A 17,641-nucleotide genomic window follows, 5' to 3' on the forward strand; every position below is an offset into this window, starting at 1 on the left:
GATTACAGGCGTGCACCACCACGCCTGGCTAATTTTGTATTTTTAGTAGAGACGGGGTTTCTCCATGTTGAGGCTCGTCTCGAACTCCTGACCTCAGGTGATCCGCCTGCCTCGGACTCCCAAAGTGCTGGGATTACAGGCGTGAGCCACCGTGCCCAGCGAAACATCTTTAATTTTTATGACATCCAATTTATCTATTTTTCTGTGTGTGTTGCTCATGCTTTTAATGTCATATTTAAGAAACCATTGCCTAATCCAGGGCCACCAAGGTTTATACCTATGTTTTCTTCCAAGAGTTTTATGGTGTTATATCTTACATTCTGGTCTTTGATCCGTTTTGAGTTAATTTTTGTATATGGTATCAGGTAGGGGTCCACGTCCTTCCTTTTTGTTTTTAGCAAGTTGAGTTTGAGATACCTGCAGGACATTGAAGTAGGAGGATAATAAAACCTGTATAAATGAGAGTAAGATGTTGCTGGTAGGGAAAGTGTCTGGAAAGACCTTTTTTTTTTTTCCGGAGACAGAGCCTCGCTCTGTCACCCAGGCTGGAGTGCAGTAGTGCGATCTTGGCTCACTGCAACCACCGTCTCCCGGGTTCAAGCGATTCTCCTGCATCAGCCTCCCCAGTAGCTGGGACTACAGGCACATGCCACTGCGCCCGGCTAATTTTTGTATTTTTAGTAGAGACAGGGTTTCGCCATGTTGGCCAGGCTGGTCTTGAACTCCTGACCCCAGGTGATCCACCTCAGCCTCCCAAAGTGGTGGGATTACAGGCGTGAGCCACTGCGCCCGGCTGGAAAGACCATTTTTCAGAAGGGTCGATGAGGGAATGGAAGGGAGCCACCAACATCTAATTAGGTGGGCACAAGTAATGGAGCAACAAAACAAACTGAAAATAAAAACAAGTCAAAGATAGGAGAAGCAGGAAAGAGCAATGTCTAGTTGCCCTCTGGACATTTCCACCTAGAATGCATCTCTAAAAACCACTCAGACTGAATCTAATCCTGCACTTTTTTCTCCTGTATTGGTTAATAGTACCACAGTTCACAAGGTTGCCCAGTAATTTATGTTGTTCCTAAGCTCTTTGCTCTCTGTAATCCTTTTACATTTAATTAATCATCAAATTTGATGGATTCCACCTTTTTAATGTTGCTTCAGACTTTCCCACTTATTCTGCTCTAGTTCAGGCCCTTCCTTGTTTTTCAACTGGACAATTGTAGTAGTCTCCTAACTGGTCTTTTGTCTGTATTATAACCTGCCAACAGAGTTTTTCTTTTTGTCTGTTTGTTTTTGTTTGTTTTGTTTTTTTGTTTTTCTGAGACGGAGTCTTGCTCTGTCGCCCAGGCTGGAGTGCAGTGGCGCGATCTCGGCTCACCGCAACCTCCGCCTCCAGGGTTCACGCCATTCTCCTGCCTCAGCCTCCTGAGTAGCTGGGACTACAGGCGTCCACCACTATGCCCGGGTAATTTTTTTTTTATTTTTTGGTATTTTTTGCAGAGACGGGGTTTTGAACTCCTAGGCTCAAGCGATCTGCCCGTCTTAGCCTCCTGAAATGCTGGGACTACAGACGTGGGCCACCATGCCCAGCCTTATCTTTTATTTTTATTTTTTAATAGAGATAGGGTCACACTTTGTTGACCAGGGTGGTTTCAAACTCCAGGCCTCAAGGAATCCCCCTTGGCCTCCCCAAAGTGCTGGGATTACAGGTGTGAGCCACTGCACCCGGCCTCCTCTCTTTCAAAAAACATTTATTGAGCTATAATATACATACAGTAGCCGGGCGCAGTGGCTCACGCCTGTAATCCCAGCACTTTGGGAAGTTGAGGCAGGTGGATCACGAGGTCAGGAGTTCGAGAGCAGCCTGGCCAATATAGTGAAACCCCATCTCTACTAAATATACAAAAAAATTAGCCGGGCATGGTGGCACACGCCTGTAATCCCAGCTACTCGAGAGGCTGAGGCAAGAGAATTGCTTGAACCTGGGAGGTGGAGGTTGCAGTGAGCCGAGACCCGCCATTACACTCCGGCCTGGGTGACAGAGCAAGACTACGTCTCAAAAAAAAAAAAAAAAATATATATATATATATATATACATATATATATATGATTTTGTATATATATACATATATATATGATTTTGTATATATATACATATATATGATTTTGTGTATATATATATGATTTTCTATATATATATGATTTTGTGTATATGTATGATTTTGTGTATATATATACACACACACACACACATAAAATGCTTAAAGTACCCTAATCGTAAGTTTTCTACTTGATGAATTTTAACATATATATGTTAAAATATATATTAAATATGTGTTAAATATATATTAAAATGTATATGTTAAAATATATATATTTATCTGTGTAACTATCCCCCAGATTAAGATATAGAACATTCCCACAACCCTAGAAAGTTCTTTCATGCTCCTTCCCCATCAGTACCCACCCCCAAGTTATATTCTGGCTTCTATTACCATAGATTAATTTTGTTTATTACCATAGATTAGTTTTGAAGTTCTTATAAATGGACTCATGCAGTAGGTACTCTTTTGTGTCATAATGATGAATTATGATTATGTTTTGCTCGTTATATCTATGAGATCCATCCATATTGTCTGTGGCAATAGTTTTTTTTATTTTTTCTTGCTGTGTAGCGTATGAATATACCACAATTTATGTATCTGTTCACCTGATGATGGACATTTGAGTTGTTTCCAGTTTGGGGCTATTATAAATAACACTGCTATGAATACTCTTGTGCATATCTTTGGCAGAGATATACACTCATTTTTAATACCCAAGAGTGGAATTGATGAGTCAGAGGGTATAAGTGTCCTCTCCTAGCACTTCCCTACACATGCTGTGTTCCTACTTTAAGTATCATAAAAACAAGTTTCCATTGACTTTCTTGCTTTATTCAGTCCTACCCACTCTGCTACAGAAACGAAGTTTGAGAGCTAGGAAATTGACACATTCAAGGTTATAGACTGGGACTTCCCTGATTTCCCATCATTTTCCCCAAATAATTGCTAGTGACTCAGTAACAACATCCACTCTTTAAGTAACTTAGGTTAATTGTTAATGAGTACAGCTAGATTCAAAACAGTTCAGATTTTTGAAGCACTTAACCTTTTTCTTGCCTATTTTACCTTGCATCGTTTCAAACACTACAAAATACATACTCATTGCATTTACAATTAATTGTAAGATTCTGAAAGTGATTTTTCAGTGCCTGAATACTTAAAAAAATCTTCCCAAAGCAGCTTTGCTTTGCTGGTTTGTTTTTGTTCTTTCGCTTGCTCCTTAATTTTTTCATTTTAACTATATTTTGCTATTGAGTTGTGATAATGAAAATAATTGTTTAAATTCTATGTTCTTTTTCCTCACCAATTTTTATTTCAGATGATACCATCTTCCAAAATCCTATGGTACAAGAAGCTATACGAATGGGGTTCAGTTTCAAGGACATTAAGAAAATAATGGAGGAAAAAATTCAGATATCTGGGAGCAACTATAAATCACTTGAGGTTCTGGTTGCAGATCTAGTGAATGCTCAGAAAGACAGTATGCAAGATGAGTCAAGTCAGACTTCATTACAGAAAGGTATGCATTGCTGTTTTTAAAAAGCAAGAAAGGGCCGGATGTGGTGGCTCACACCTGTAATCCCAGCACTTTGGGAGGCTGGGACAGGTGGATATGGACATTTTTTAAACGTAACCTTAATGCTGTGTGTTAGTCTGCTCAAGCTGCTATAATAAAATTCCATAGACTAGGTGTCTTAAACAACAGACTTATTTCTGACAGTTTTGGAGGCTCCAAAATCAAGGTGCTGGCTGATTTGGTTATTGGTGAGGGCCCTCTTCCTGCCTTGCAGATGGCTGCCTTCTCACTGTGTCCTCACATGGCATGGGTTGGGATTGGATGGGACAAGATGGAGCAAGTACTCTGGTCTCTTTTCCTCTACTTTTAGGGACACTAATCCCATCATGGGGGGGTCTCATCTTCATGACCTCATCTAAACCTAATTACTTCCCAAAGGCCTCATTTCCAAATATCATTACATTAATCATGGAAAAAAGATTAAAAATATGAGTTCTACCAGCCTGGACAACATAATGAAACTGTCTCTACAAAAAATACAAAAATTAGCCGGGCATGGTGGTGTGTGCCTGTAGTCCCAGCTCCCTGGGAGGCTGAGCGGGGAAGATCACCTGAGCCAGGGAGGTCAAGGCTGCAGTGAGCCATGATCATGCCACTACACTTCAGCCTGGGCAACTGAGCGAGATCTTGTCTCAAAATATATGTGTCTCTCCTTTAAGGATGATGGACACTATAGTGCTTGCCAACAACATCGAAGGTTAAAGAAGAAGTTTCAAACTGAGTACACTTTTGGGTACTTTACCTGTAATAGTTCTTTAAGCTTTTGACCATCCTCCCTCCAAAAAGATGAGAATTCTCCTACTGCTAAAAAAACTTAAACGTTTACTTATTTTTGACGCATTTAAGATCCTTTTGATCTTTAAGATATTTCAAGTGCCTTTGAAACATTATTCAGATAATTGTATAAGTTATGAAACAGTATGAACATTAATGATATTTAAAATGATATTCATTGATGTAAGAATCAATGGAAAGCTTCCAATTTTTTCCTTATAGATGCATTTATTTAAAACTTACACAAGCTCCACTTATCTTGGTGGTGGTAAAATAAACCCTTTAATTGTCATCTTTCTTTCTTTTTTTAATTTTTTATTTGTTCTAAGACGAAGTCTCACTGTGTCGCCCAGGCTGGAGTGCAATGGCACGATCTTGGCTCACTGCAACCTCCGCCTTCCCAGCTCAAGCAATTCTCCTGCCTCACCCTCCCGAGTAGCTGGAATTACAGGCATGTGCCACCACGCCCGGCTAATTTTTTGTATTTATAGTAGAGACAGGGTTTTGCCAAGTTGGCCGGGCTGGAATTTTTCTACTATAACAGAAATACAAGCAATTGTGTCATTTTTTTCCTGCATCTTAAACACGCGCTTAATTGTTTGGCCATAAGTTGTTAGTTTTCAAACCTTAATGTATCTGCAGCAGAAGAGTTTAGCAGGTTGTAATAGGAAGAGATCCAGAGACTGTGCATTAGGGAGAGTGTCTTTTCTCTATGTAACAGGAGTCAATGGGCGCTCATATTATCACTGAGACTACAAACTAGGATGGTGTGGGAAGGAGAGCCTAAGGGTTGGAATTCATTTGAACTCTCCTCAGTCTCGCTAAATTGAGAGGCAGGTAATTGATACAGGCTTTCTACTCATGCTGGGACTGCTGCCTATTTGTCTTCCCAAAAGCTGATGAGGAAAGACTGGCACTAAGAATCTTTTAATTTTATATAAAATAAGGATGGGGCTAACTGAAGTGAAGCAGGTGAAGGTTATTAGAGAAAATATAACATTGTCACTTACTGAGAAATCCTAGATTTAGTGCTAAACTTTTTTGCCAATGGCTGTGTAACAGAGAATGCCCTAGTAAAAGGTCTTGTAAAAATAGTACCAAATCAGTATCTTTTTTTCTTTCTTTGAAAAAATTATGTAGTGTAAGATAAAGCCCTTTATTTAGTATACGTACTAAAGTACTTATTTTAATCTTTATGTGTATATATTACTGTATATAATATAAAAATCAAATAACCCGTATTCATTTCTTATCTGTCTTTCCACATGAATCTGCTCTAATAGTAAAATGAATAACATCAGTTTATTCTAGAAGAGGTTTTAAATAATTACAAATATTAGCAAATAACATCAAAAGTTATCTAGCCTTTATTGCTCATGTGCCAGTAACCTTCTGACCTAGAAGAGGGCTTTGTGGGGAGAAGGGGAAAGGCGCTGTAGAGAAGTATGTAGAATCCAGTAGTTACCTTTAAGCCAAGAGGGAAGTAATTGCCAGTGGTAAACTACTGGTCTGAGGGGAAAAGATCTATGCCCAGAATATCACCATCTCAAGTTAGTGGCTTTATACAAAGATGAAATAATATAGAAAAAAATGAGATGATATGGTATCACAAACAATCAGAACCAAAGGAACCTTAAAAGATTATTTTATATTTTTTTTTTTTTTTTTTTTTGGAGACGGAGTTTCACTTTTGTTGCCCAGGCTGGAATGCAGTGGTGCAATCTTGGCTCACTGCAACCTCCACCTCCCGGGTTCAAGCAATTCTCCTGCCTCAGCCTCCTGAGTAGCTGGGATTATAGGCATGTGCCACCACGCCCTGTTAATTTTGTATTTTTAGTAGAGACGGGGTTTCTCCATGTTGGTCAGGCCGGTCTCCAACTTCCAACCTCAGGTGATCTGCCCGCCTCGGCCTCATAAAGTGCTGGGATTACAGGCATGAACCACTGCACCCAGCCCATTTTATAACTTTTATGACCTTAATCGGGAACCTGAAGTACAGATGGGCTGTTGCCTAGGATCATGCCGATAGTTGGGAATAGAATTCACATTTCCTGACTTCTGGTCCAGTGTTTTGGGGTTTGTTTCAGTTTTTTTTTTTGTTTTTTTTTTTAGATTTTTAAAAATTGTGATAAAATACACATACAGTTTACCATCTTAACCATTTTTAGTGTATGGTTCTGTAGTGTTAAGTACATTTACATTGTTGCACAGTCAACCTCCAGAACTCTTCATCTTGCAAAACCGAAACTCTACATCCATTAAACAGCCAGGCGTGGTGGCACACGCCTGTAGTTCCAGCTGCTTGGGAGGCTGAGGTAGGAGGATTGCTTGAGACCAGGAGCTCAAGGCTGCAATGAGCTGTGATTGCACCACTGCTCTCCAGCCTGGGATACAGAGCAAGACCCCATCTTTAAAAAATAATAATAATAATAAAAACATGTTCATTAAACAACTCCCCATTCCCTCTCTTCCCAACCCCGGCAACTACCATTTTACTTTTTGTCTCTATAAATTTGACTACTCTAGGTGTCAGTATTGTTGTTGCTTTGTTTGTTTGTTTGTTTTTTTCTTCCTTTTTGTGGAGAACGGGGTCTCACTATATTGCTCAGGCAGGTCTCGAACTTCTGGGCTCAAGCTATCCTCCCGCCTCTGCCTCCCTGAGAGCTGGGATTACAGGCGTGAGCCACCGCGCCCAGCCTGTTTGTTTGTTTTTAACTCGTTGTAGCATTGCATCTAAAAGTAATGTGGAAATTACTTGTTCTCCTTTTGATTTTTTTGGCATGAAATACACACTTCATTCTGACTTTTTTTGGTGTTGATGCTTTCTTATAATATAAATCAGCTTATAGTGCCGTTTCTTGTATTTTTTCCTCTGCCTTGAGTACCTTTTCTCTATCTGTATACCTAGTCCCATTCCCCACTCTACCCCCAACTCCCTGAATCTACTTTGTGAACTCATGTTTCAAGGTTCAGCTCAGAAGTCACTTCTTTCAAGTTTTCTCCCGCACCCACAGCAGAGTTAGGAGCTCCTTCTTATCTACTCCTGGTGCTGGTAGAGTTTTGTTTTGTTTTATTTTGTTTTGTTTTGTTTTTCTTGAGACAGGGTCTCGCTCTGTCGCCCAGGCTGGAGTGCAGTGGCACACAATCTCAGCTCACTGCAACCTCCATCTCTCAGGTTCAAGCGATTCTGCTGCCTCAGCCTCCCGAGTAGCTGGGATTACAGGCATGTGCCACCACACCCAGCTAATTTTTTGTATGTGTATTTTTAGTAGAGATGGGGTTTCACCATGTTGGCCAGGCTAGTCTTGAACTCCTGACCTCAAATGATCTGCCCGCCTCAGCCTCCCAAAGTGCTGGGATTACAGGCGTGAGCCACCATGCCTGGCTGAGCATTTTGCTTTTTACACTATTTTGGAACTGATTTCTGCCTTGCCCATTAGACCAAGCTTCTTAAGGGTAAGTGCTTTATCTTCTTATCTCTGATGCATTCCATGTTTGAGCCTATAGTTTTTATTATGCCCAAGAGGGTACTTTTTAAGAAGAAAGAGATTAAACAATCCTTTCCTCTACCCCCTAGCCAGAGAAACCTTTCTGAGACATAGATGTGATCATATCTGTCTCTAGTTTAAAACCCTTCACTGGCTCCCAGGGCCCTTGGGATCAAGTCCAAACTCCTTTACGTGGCTCACCTAATCTTTCATGATCAGGCACCCTTTTGTAGCCTCATCTCATGCTATTTTCTCAAATTCTGTGCCCAAGCTTTGCCTGTGCACTTGTAGGCCACGTTCTGTCTCTCTCCTTGGAGCTTGTTTATGCTGTTTCCTTTGCCTAAAACACTTTTCTCCCATTGCCCTTATCCCCCAAGGCCTCCCTCTCCTAGTAAACTCCTAATTCATTCTTTTGTACCCAGTTTTAGGTATAATTTCCTCCAGGAGGCCTTCGTTTATGCATGCATGCACACACATGCACACACACCCTTCCTGTGCTCTTCATAACACATTGTAATTACCTTTGTCATCATACCATTTATACTTTCCTGTTTGCTTGTGTTCTTTACTTGTCTATGAACTATTGGGGGCCTGAGGTTTATGTATTTGTTAATTGTATCCCTAGTACCTAGAACCTAGTTAAGTGTCCAGTAAGTATTTCTTGAATAAACTATTGTTTTCCAAACATGTTTTCAGAATAGTGTTCAGCAGGATGTTAAAAGGATGCCATGAAAAAGGAACCCCATAGTTAAATAGGGAAATGCCTTGTACATTTCTAAGAGGGAACATAGACTATACTGTCCTATATTGTACTGTACTGCCCTGTCCTGGATGACAGTGGTTCTCAAACGCCAGTGTGCCCAACCCCAGAAATTTTAGATTCTGTGAATGGAGCCCAGGAATCCGTTGTTTAAAAATGCCCCAGGTTATTCTCATGTGAGGCCATATTTGGAAACCACTGGTACATAATGATTATAAAGATGCTAAAATAAATAAATAGTTGTGATCACAAAGGTATAGTTAAAATATGTAATGCATTTGGAATAGTGCCTAGCACATACTATTTATGCAATATTACTGGTAACTGCTGCTGCTGTTGTCATTATTGTTATATGTGACCATGAAACACATTTTTTGTGGCATATTTATTCACATTTCACAAAACTATTTTGGGAAAGGCTGAATTAAGCAAGTACTTCAGTGCCACCTATATGCTGATGACATGCAGATCTCTATCTCTAGCCCTGACTTCTCCTGACCTCAAGATTTGACTCTTCAGTTGCCTACTGGTTATTTTTATATGGGTGTCCTGAAAACACCTCAAAAATATCTGAAGATCCCAAACCTGTACCTCCTTTTATATTTCTTATTGGCATCACCATATCCTTGTCAGCCAAGCTAGCAATCTTGTAATCAACTTTAGTCTGTCTTTCTTCTTCAGCCCTCATATCCAGTCAGTCACCCAATCCTACTTGTCCCAGTTCAGAAGTGTCCCTCAAATCCATCCCTCTATTTCTGGAATTAGTCGTGACCTTTCCATATGCTGCTCCTTTTACCTAACCCTTGTTTTTGTGCCTGGCAAATGACTGTCCATGCTTAAATGTCACTCCTCCACTTCCCTCCTCCCCCGATCCAGCCACTGCCAACCTGTGAAGCCTTCTCCAACTAGCCTGAGCAGAAGAACTTGTTTTCTCATCTTGTCCCAGAGCACTTTGTACATAACTTTATTATAGCACTTATCACTTTGTACTTTGTGCTTAACCTCCATAGCCTCATCTTACATCCTCTCCCACTAGCGTGTGAGCTATTTAAGAGCAGATGCCACGGGTGAGTCGTCCTCATATCTCCCGGCACTTGTTGGGTGCTTGGCACGTAGTAGGGGCTCAATAAATGTTTTCAATGAATTTAAACAACTAAGAAAGTCTAAAACTAGCATAATTATTTTCTCTTTTTGCAGAGATTAGTACTGAAGAGCAGCTAAGGCGCCTGCAAGAGGAGAAGCTTTGCAAAATCTGTATGGATAGAAATATTGCTATCGTTTTTGTTCCTTGTGGACATCTGGTCACTTGTAAACAATGTGCTGAAGCAGTTGACAAGTGTCCCATGTGCTACACAGTCATTACTTTCAAGCAAAAAATTTTTATGTCTTAATCTAACTCTATAGTAGGCATGTTATGTTGTTCTTATTACCCTGATTGTGTGATGTGAACTGACTTTAAGTAATCAGGATTGAATTCCATTAGCATTTGCTACCAAGTAGGAAAAAAAATGTACATGGCAGTGTTTTAGTTGGCAATATAATCTTTGAATTTCTGGATTTTTCACGGTATTAGCTGTATTATCCATTTTTTTTACTGTTATTTAATTGAAACCATAGACTAGGAAGCATCATATTATAACTGAACACAATGTGTATTCATAGTATACTGATTTAATTTCTAAGTGTAAGTGAATTAATCATCTGGATTTTTTATTCTTTTCAGATAGGCTTAACAAATGGAGCTTTCTGTATATAAATGTGGAGATTAGAGTTAATCTCCCCAATCACATAATTTGTTTTGTGTGAAAAAGGAATAAATTGTTCCACGCTGGTGGAAAGATAGAGATTGTTTTTAGAGGTTGGTTGTTGTGTTTTAGGATTCTGTCCATTTTCTTTTAAAGTTATAAACACGTACTTGTGCGAATTATTTTTTTAAAGTGATTTGCCATTTCTGAAAGCATATTTAATGATAGAATACTATCAAGCCAACATGTACTGACATGGAAAGATGTCAAAGATATGTTAAGTGTAAAATGCAAGTGGCAAAACACTATGTATAGTCTGAGCCAAATCAAAGTATGTATGTTTTTAATATGCATAGAACAAAAGATTTGGAAAGATATACACCAAACTGTTAAATGTGATTTCTCTTCGGGGAGGGGGGGATTGGGGGAGGGGCCCCAGAGGGGTTTTATAGGGGCCTTTTCACTTTCTACTTTTTTCATTTTGTTCTGTTCGAATTTTTTATAAGTATGTATTACTTTTGTAATCAGAATTTTTAGAAAGTATTTTACTGATTTAAAGGCTTAGGCATGTTCAAACGCCTGCAAAACTACTTATCACTCAGCTTTATTTTTCTAATCCAAGAAGGCAGGGCAGTTAACCTTTTTGGTGCCAATGTGAAATGTAAATGATTTTATGTTTTTCCTGCTTTGTGGATGAAAAATATTTCTGAGTGGTAGTTTTTTGACAGGTAGACCATGTCTTATCTTGTTTCAAAATAAGTATTTCTGATTTTGTAAAATGAAATATAAAATATGTCTCAGATCTTCCAATTAATTAGTAAGGATTCATCCTTAATCCTTGCTAGTTTAAGCCTGCCTAAGTCACTTTACTAAAAGATCTTTGTTAACTCAGTATTTTAAACATCTGTCAGCTTATGTAGGTAAAAGTAGAAGCATGTTTGTACACTGCTTGTAGTTATAGTGACAGCTTTCCATGTTGAGATTCTCATATCATCTTGTATCTTAAAGTTTCATGTGAGTTTTTACCGTTAGGATGATTAAGATGTATATAGGACAAAATGTTAAGTCTTTCCTCTACCTACATTTGTTTTCTTGACTAGTAATAGTAGTAGATACTTCTGAAATAAATGTTCTCTCAAGATCCTTAAAACCTCTTGGAAATTATAAAAATATTGGCAAGAAAAGAAGAATAGTTGTTTAAATATTTTTTGAAAAACACTTGAATAAGAATCAGTAGGATATAAACTAGAAGTTTAAAAATGCTTCATAGAACGTCCAGGGTTTACATTACAAGATTCTCACAACAAACCTATCGTAGAGGTGAGTAAGGCATGTTACTACAGAGGAAAGTTTGAGAGTAAAACTGTAAAAAATTATATTTTTGTTGTACTTTCTAAGAGAAAGAGTATTGTTATGTTCTCCTAACTTCTGTTGATTACTACTTTAAGTGATATTCATTTAAAACATTGCAAATTTATTTTATTTATTTAATTTTCTTTTTGAGATGGAGTCTTGCTTGTCACCCAGGCTGGAGTGCAGTGGAGTGATCTCTGCTCACTGCAACCTCCGCCTTCTGGGTTCAAGCGATTCTCGTGCCTCAACTTCCTGAGTAGCTGGAATTACAGGCAGGTGCCACCATGCCCGACTAATTTTTTTTATTTTTAGTAGAGACGGGGTTTCACCATGTTGGCCGGGCTGGTATCAAACTCCTGACCTCAAGAGATCCACTCGCCTTGCCCTCCCAAAGTGCTGGGATTACAGGCTTGAGCCACCACGCCCGGCTAAAACATTGCAAATTTAAATGAGAGTTTTAAAAATTAAATAATGACTGCCCTGTTTCTGTTTTAGTATGTAAATCCTCAATTCTTCACCTTTGCACTGTCTGCCACTTAGTTTGGTTATATAGTCATTAACTTGAATTTGGTCTGTATAGTCTAGACTTTAAAGTTTTCTACAAGGGGAGAAAAGTGTTAAAATTTTTAAAATATGTTTTCCAGGACACTTCACTTCCAAGTCAGGTAGGTAGTTCAATCTAGTTGTTAGCCAAGGACTCAAGGACTGAATTGTTTTAACATAAGGCTTTTCCTGTTCTGGGAGCTGCACTTCATTAAAATTCTTCTAAAACTTGTATGTTTAGAGTTAAGCAAGACTTTTTTTCTTCCTCTCCATGAGTTGTGAAATTTAATGCACAACGCTGATGTGGCTAACAAGTTTATTTTAAGAATTGTTTAGAAATGCTGTTGCTTCAGGTTCTTAAAATCACTCAGCACTCCAACTTCTAATCAAATTTTTGGAGACTTACCAGCATTTGTCTGTGTTTGAACTATAAAAAGCACTGGATCTTTTCCATCTAATTCCGCAAAAATTGATCATTTGCAAAGTCAAAACTATAGCCATATCCAAATCTTTTCCCCCTCCCAAGAGTTCTCAGTGTCTACATGTAGACTATTCCTTTTCTGTATAAAGTTCACTCTAGGATTTCAAGTCACCACTTATTTTACATTTTAGTCATGCAAAGATTCAAGTAGTTTTGCAATAAGTACTTATCTTTATTTGTAATAATTTAGTCTGCTGATCAAAAGCATTGTCTTAATTTTTGAGAACTGGTTTTAGCATTTACAAACTAAATTCCAGTTAATTAATTAATGGCTTTATATTGCCTTTCCTGCTACATTTGGTTTTTTCCCCTGTCCCTTTGATTACGGGCTAAGGTAGGGTAGAGTGGGTGTAGTGAGTGTATATAATGTGATTTGGCCCTGTGTATTATGACATTTTGTTATTTTTGTTGTTATATTATTTACATTTCAGTAGTTGTTTTTTGTGTTTCCATTTTAGTGGATAAAATTTGTATTTTGAACTATGAATGGAGACTACCGCCCCAGCATTAGTTTCACATGATATACCCTTTAAACCCGAATCATTGTTTTATTTCCTGATTACACAGGTGTTGAATGGGGAAAGGGGCTAGTATATCAGTAGGATATACTATGGGATGTATATATATCATTGCCGTTAGAGAAATGAAATAAAATGGGGCTGGGCGCAGTGGCTCACGCCTGTAATCCCAGCACTTTGGGAGGCTGAGGCAGGTGGATCACGAGGTCAGGAGATTGAGACCATCCTGGCTAATACGGTGAAACCCCATCTCTACTAAAAAACAGAAAATTAGCCGGGCGTGGTGGCGGGCGCCTGTAGTCCCAGCTACTCGGGAGGCTGAGGCAGGAGAATGGTGTGAACCCGGGAGGCAGAGCTTGCAGTGAGCCGAGATCGCGCCACTGCACTCCAGCCTGGGCAACAGAGCAAGACTGTCTCAAAAAAAAAAAAAAAAAAAAAGAGAAATAAGAAAATGGGAAGCAATATTTGACATAGTTCTTTTTAGTCAAATCTACTTGTTAAAAAAAGGGTAGCAGTTTATTCATCTGTGAAAGGAAAATAATACTTATCTTACAAGGTTGCAAGAGCTCAAGGAGACCATGTATGTAAAGTTCCTGCTGTAAATATGAACTCCCATCCTAACACCCTTTTACCTCTCTGTGGGTTTGTCTTGACCTGGATATTTGGGCTAAAACTTAGAAAAAATTCTTACATGATAACTCTTTCAGTGATGCTTACTCATAGTTTTTGGTGTTTCTCATAGGTAAGATATAAATCGGCTGGGCGCGGTGGCTCATGCCTGTAATCCCAGCACTTTGGGAGGCCGAGGCGGGCGGATCACCTGAGGTCGGGAGGTCGAGACCAGCCTGACCAACATGGAGAAACCCCGTCTCTACTAAAAATACAAAATTAGCTGGGCGTGGTGGCTCATGCCTGTAATCCCAGCTACTCGGGAGGCTGAGGCAGGAGAATCGCTTGAACCCAGGAGGCGGAGGTTGTGGTGAGCCAAGATCGTGCCATTGCACTCCAGCCTGGGCAACAAGAGCAAAACTGTCTCAAAAAAAAAAAAAAAAGATATAAATCACAATAAATAAATAGGTCAATACAAATGTTAGCCAGGCGTGGTGGCACGTGCCCATAGTCTCAGCTACTCTGGAGGCAGAGGCAGGAGGATCACTTGAGTCCATGAGTTTGAGGCAGCAGTGAGCTATGATTGTGCCACTGTACTCCAGTCTGGGTGACAGAGTGAGACCCCATCTCTAAATAAATAGGTCAAACCCTTAAAAATATTTAAATTCTTCTTAAAAAATTGAAAAGATTATTCTTCTCAAATTTAGTTGAGCTTTCTAAGAGAAACAGTTGGCTTTTTCCCACTTTAATAATCATTTTCAGTTTGACTCATACAGTTAACACAATGTGAATTTCTTCCTCAGCATAACAGAGTTATAGAATGACAGGGCTGAAAGTGACCTTAGAGAGTATCCAGTTCTTTCATTTTACAGGTGAGGCAACTGAGACTCAAAGGTGATGTAATTTGTGCAAAGATTATAGCTAATTAGTAGCAGAGCCCTGACTGGGACATAGTTCGAAGGTGAAAAACTTCACCAAGCTACCTTTCTTGAAAGGTCCAAATGTTTATTTTTTCAACTATTCTTTCCACTGTACCATAACTTTCACTACATATTAAATGACACTTTATAACTAATATAATAGGACAATCATCAATGCATATATAGCCAGCCCTTCATATCTGTGGGTTTTGCATCCATGGATTCAACCAAGGAGGAATTGAAAACACTGAGGAAAAAAAAAAAAAAAAGACCACACAATAAAAAAAAAAAAAATACAAAATAATACAAGGAAAAAGCCAAAATTGTCATACTGTTGTTAAGCAACAGTATAACAACTATTTACATAGCATTAAGGTCGGTGCAAAAATGCAAAAAAAAAATGCAATTATTTTTAAACCAACCTAATATATTGTATTAGGTATTAAAGTCATCTGGACATGATTTAAAGTATATGATGCCAGCCTGGACAAAAGGCAAAACCCTGTCTCTACAAAAAATACAAAAATTAGCTGGGCGTGGTGGTGTGTGCCTGTAGTCCTGGCTACTCCGGAGCCTGAGGTGGGAGGATCGCTTGAGTCTGGGAGGCAGAGGCTGCATTGAGCTATGATCGTGGCACTGCATTCCAGCCTGGGTGACAGTGCAAGACCTTGTCTCAGAATAAATAAGGTATGTGATGAAGATGTGCATACATTATATGCAAATACTATTTTTTTTTTTAATTTAAACAGTCTCACTGTGTTGCCCAGGATGGAGTGCAATGGCACAATCTTGGTTCATGGCAAACTGCCTCGCAAGCAGCTGGGACTACAGGCATGCTCCACGGTGCCCAGTTAATTTTTTTTGTATTAGTAGAGACAGGGTTTCACCATGTTGGCCAGGCTAGTCTTGAATTTCTGACCTCAAGTGATTCACCTCCCAAAGTGCTGGGATTACAGGCGTGAGCCACCACGGCCGGCTAATTTTTCTATTTTTTAGTAGTGACTGGTTTCGCGGTGTTGGCCAGGCTGGTCTCGAACTCCTGATCTCAGGTGATCTGCCTGCCTTGGCCTCACAAGGTGCTGGGATTACAGGCGTGAACCACTGCGCCCGGCCTTGTGTGATTTTATCTAAGGGACTTAAGCGTCCTCAGGTCCTAGGGGGTCGTGAAACCAAAACCCCAGGGATAGCAAGGGACAATTGTATCTTCAAAGTAGACAAATGGCGCCGGGCACGGTGGCTCACGCCTGTAATCCCAGCAGTTTCGGAGGCTGAGGCAGGCGGCTCACCTGAGGTCAGGAGTTGGAGACCAGCCTGGCCAACATGCTGAAACCCTGTCTGTACAAAAATACAAAAATAGCTGGGCATGGTGGCGCATGCCTGTAGTCCCAGCTACTAGAGCGACTGAGGCAGGAGAATTGCTTGAACCTGGGAGGCGGAGGTTGCAGGGAGCCAAGATGGCGCCACCGCACTCCAGCCTAGGTGATAGAGTGAGACTCCCTCTCAAAAACAAAACAAAAAAATTAGACAAATGCTACATTAATGTTTGGGTGGTCAGATTCTACTTTGAATCTGAAGTTTGCAGATATGCCTATAGATTTTTGGAGTTTACCACTTTCTTATTCTGTATCATTAATGTAATATTTTAAATTACTATATATGTTACCATTTTTCTGGATTTAGTAAGAAATTTGCAGTTTTGGTTTGATGTAACAAGGGTTTTAATGTAATTTATGTTAGATTTTGCATTTTTTTCATTACTGTTATATTTTAACCTGACTGACTGATCTAATTGTATTAGTATTGTGAATAATCATGTGAAATGTTTTGAGACAGAGTACTATATTTGTGAATATAATTTTATGGTTTTTTTCACTTAGTAAGAACCTTTCTGTGTGGAAAACTTAAGAAAATTGCTTTCTGCTGTATAATCTGGCATTCATTGTAGATTAAAGCTTATTTTTCTGTGAATAAAACGTATTCAATAAAATACTATTCTTTAAAATTATATCTTACTACCTTGTATTTGTTTCACTTTCTTAGAAAAAATAAAATCACCCTCTTAAAAATACTGCAATGTAACCTCCTAAATATATCTTATGCCATTGTACGTAGGCGTAAGGTACACATTAGGTCATGCCATGTTTTAAAAGAAAAGACATCAGTTTTCACATTAATGTATGGAATTCTATAAGTGCATGAAATGTCAATTTTTAAAATGTATATATATGAACAATAGTAACACCACTCCCTCCAAAAAGATATGCTTGGTTGTCTCAGGAGATAGTATACTCACTATAACAAAACTTGAACAGGCAAGTAGCAATGAACCTAAAAAACCACTGCCCCTTTGAGGCAGGCAGCAAGGAAGGATATTTGTGAGTTTGTGGAAGCAACTGCCAGTGAGTTTCAGAAGCTGTGAGCAATCTGGTGGGATAAAGAATGAGGGAATAAAGAACCTTTGGCAAAAAGATTTTTTTTTTTTTTTTTTTTGAGATGGAGTCTCACTCTGTCTCGCAGGCTGGAATGCAGCGGCGCGATCTTTGCTCACTGCAACCTCCACCTCCAGGCTCAAGCAATTCTGCCTCAGCCTCTGGAGTAGCTGGGATTACAGGAACCCACCACCATGCCGGGTAATTTTTTTTTTCTTTTTGATACGGAGTCTTGCTCTGTCGCCCAGGCTGGAGTGCAGTGGCACAATCTCAGCTCACTGCAACCTCCACCTCCCGGGTTCAAGTGATTCTCCTGCTTCAGCCTCCCGAGTAGCTGGGATTA

The 17,641-nt window shown here is 39.4% G+C and overlaps 1 protein-coding gene across 2 annotated transcripts in view; it reads left to right on the forward strand.

Annotated features, from left to right (window-relative positions):
• Nucleotides 1–16,874, forward strand: part of XIAP (X-linked inhibitor of apoptosis) — a 53,833-nt gene extending 36,959 nt beyond the window's left edge. For both annotated transcript variants that reach the window (XM_031006063.2, XM_055376872.2), the window contains 2 exons: nt 3,421–3,621; nt 9,898–16,874. In XM_031006063.2, the coding sequence (XP_030861923.1) occupies nt 3,421–3,621; nt 9,898–10,091 (395 nt within the window). In that variant the 3' untranslated portion in view covers nt 10,092–16,874. The remainder of the gene's footprint in view (nt 1–3,420; nt 3,622–9,897) is intronic.
• The last annotated feature ends 767 nt before the right edge of the window (nt 16,875–17,641 follow it).

Source organism: Gorilla gorilla, chromosome X, assembly GCF_029281585.2.
Source record: "Gorilla gorilla gorilla isolate KB3781 chromosome X, NHGRI_mGorGor1-v2.1_pri, whole genome shotgun sequence".
NCBI classification, from domain to species: Eukaryota; Metazoa; Chordata; class Mammalia; order Primates; family Hominidae; genus Gorilla; species Gorilla gorilla.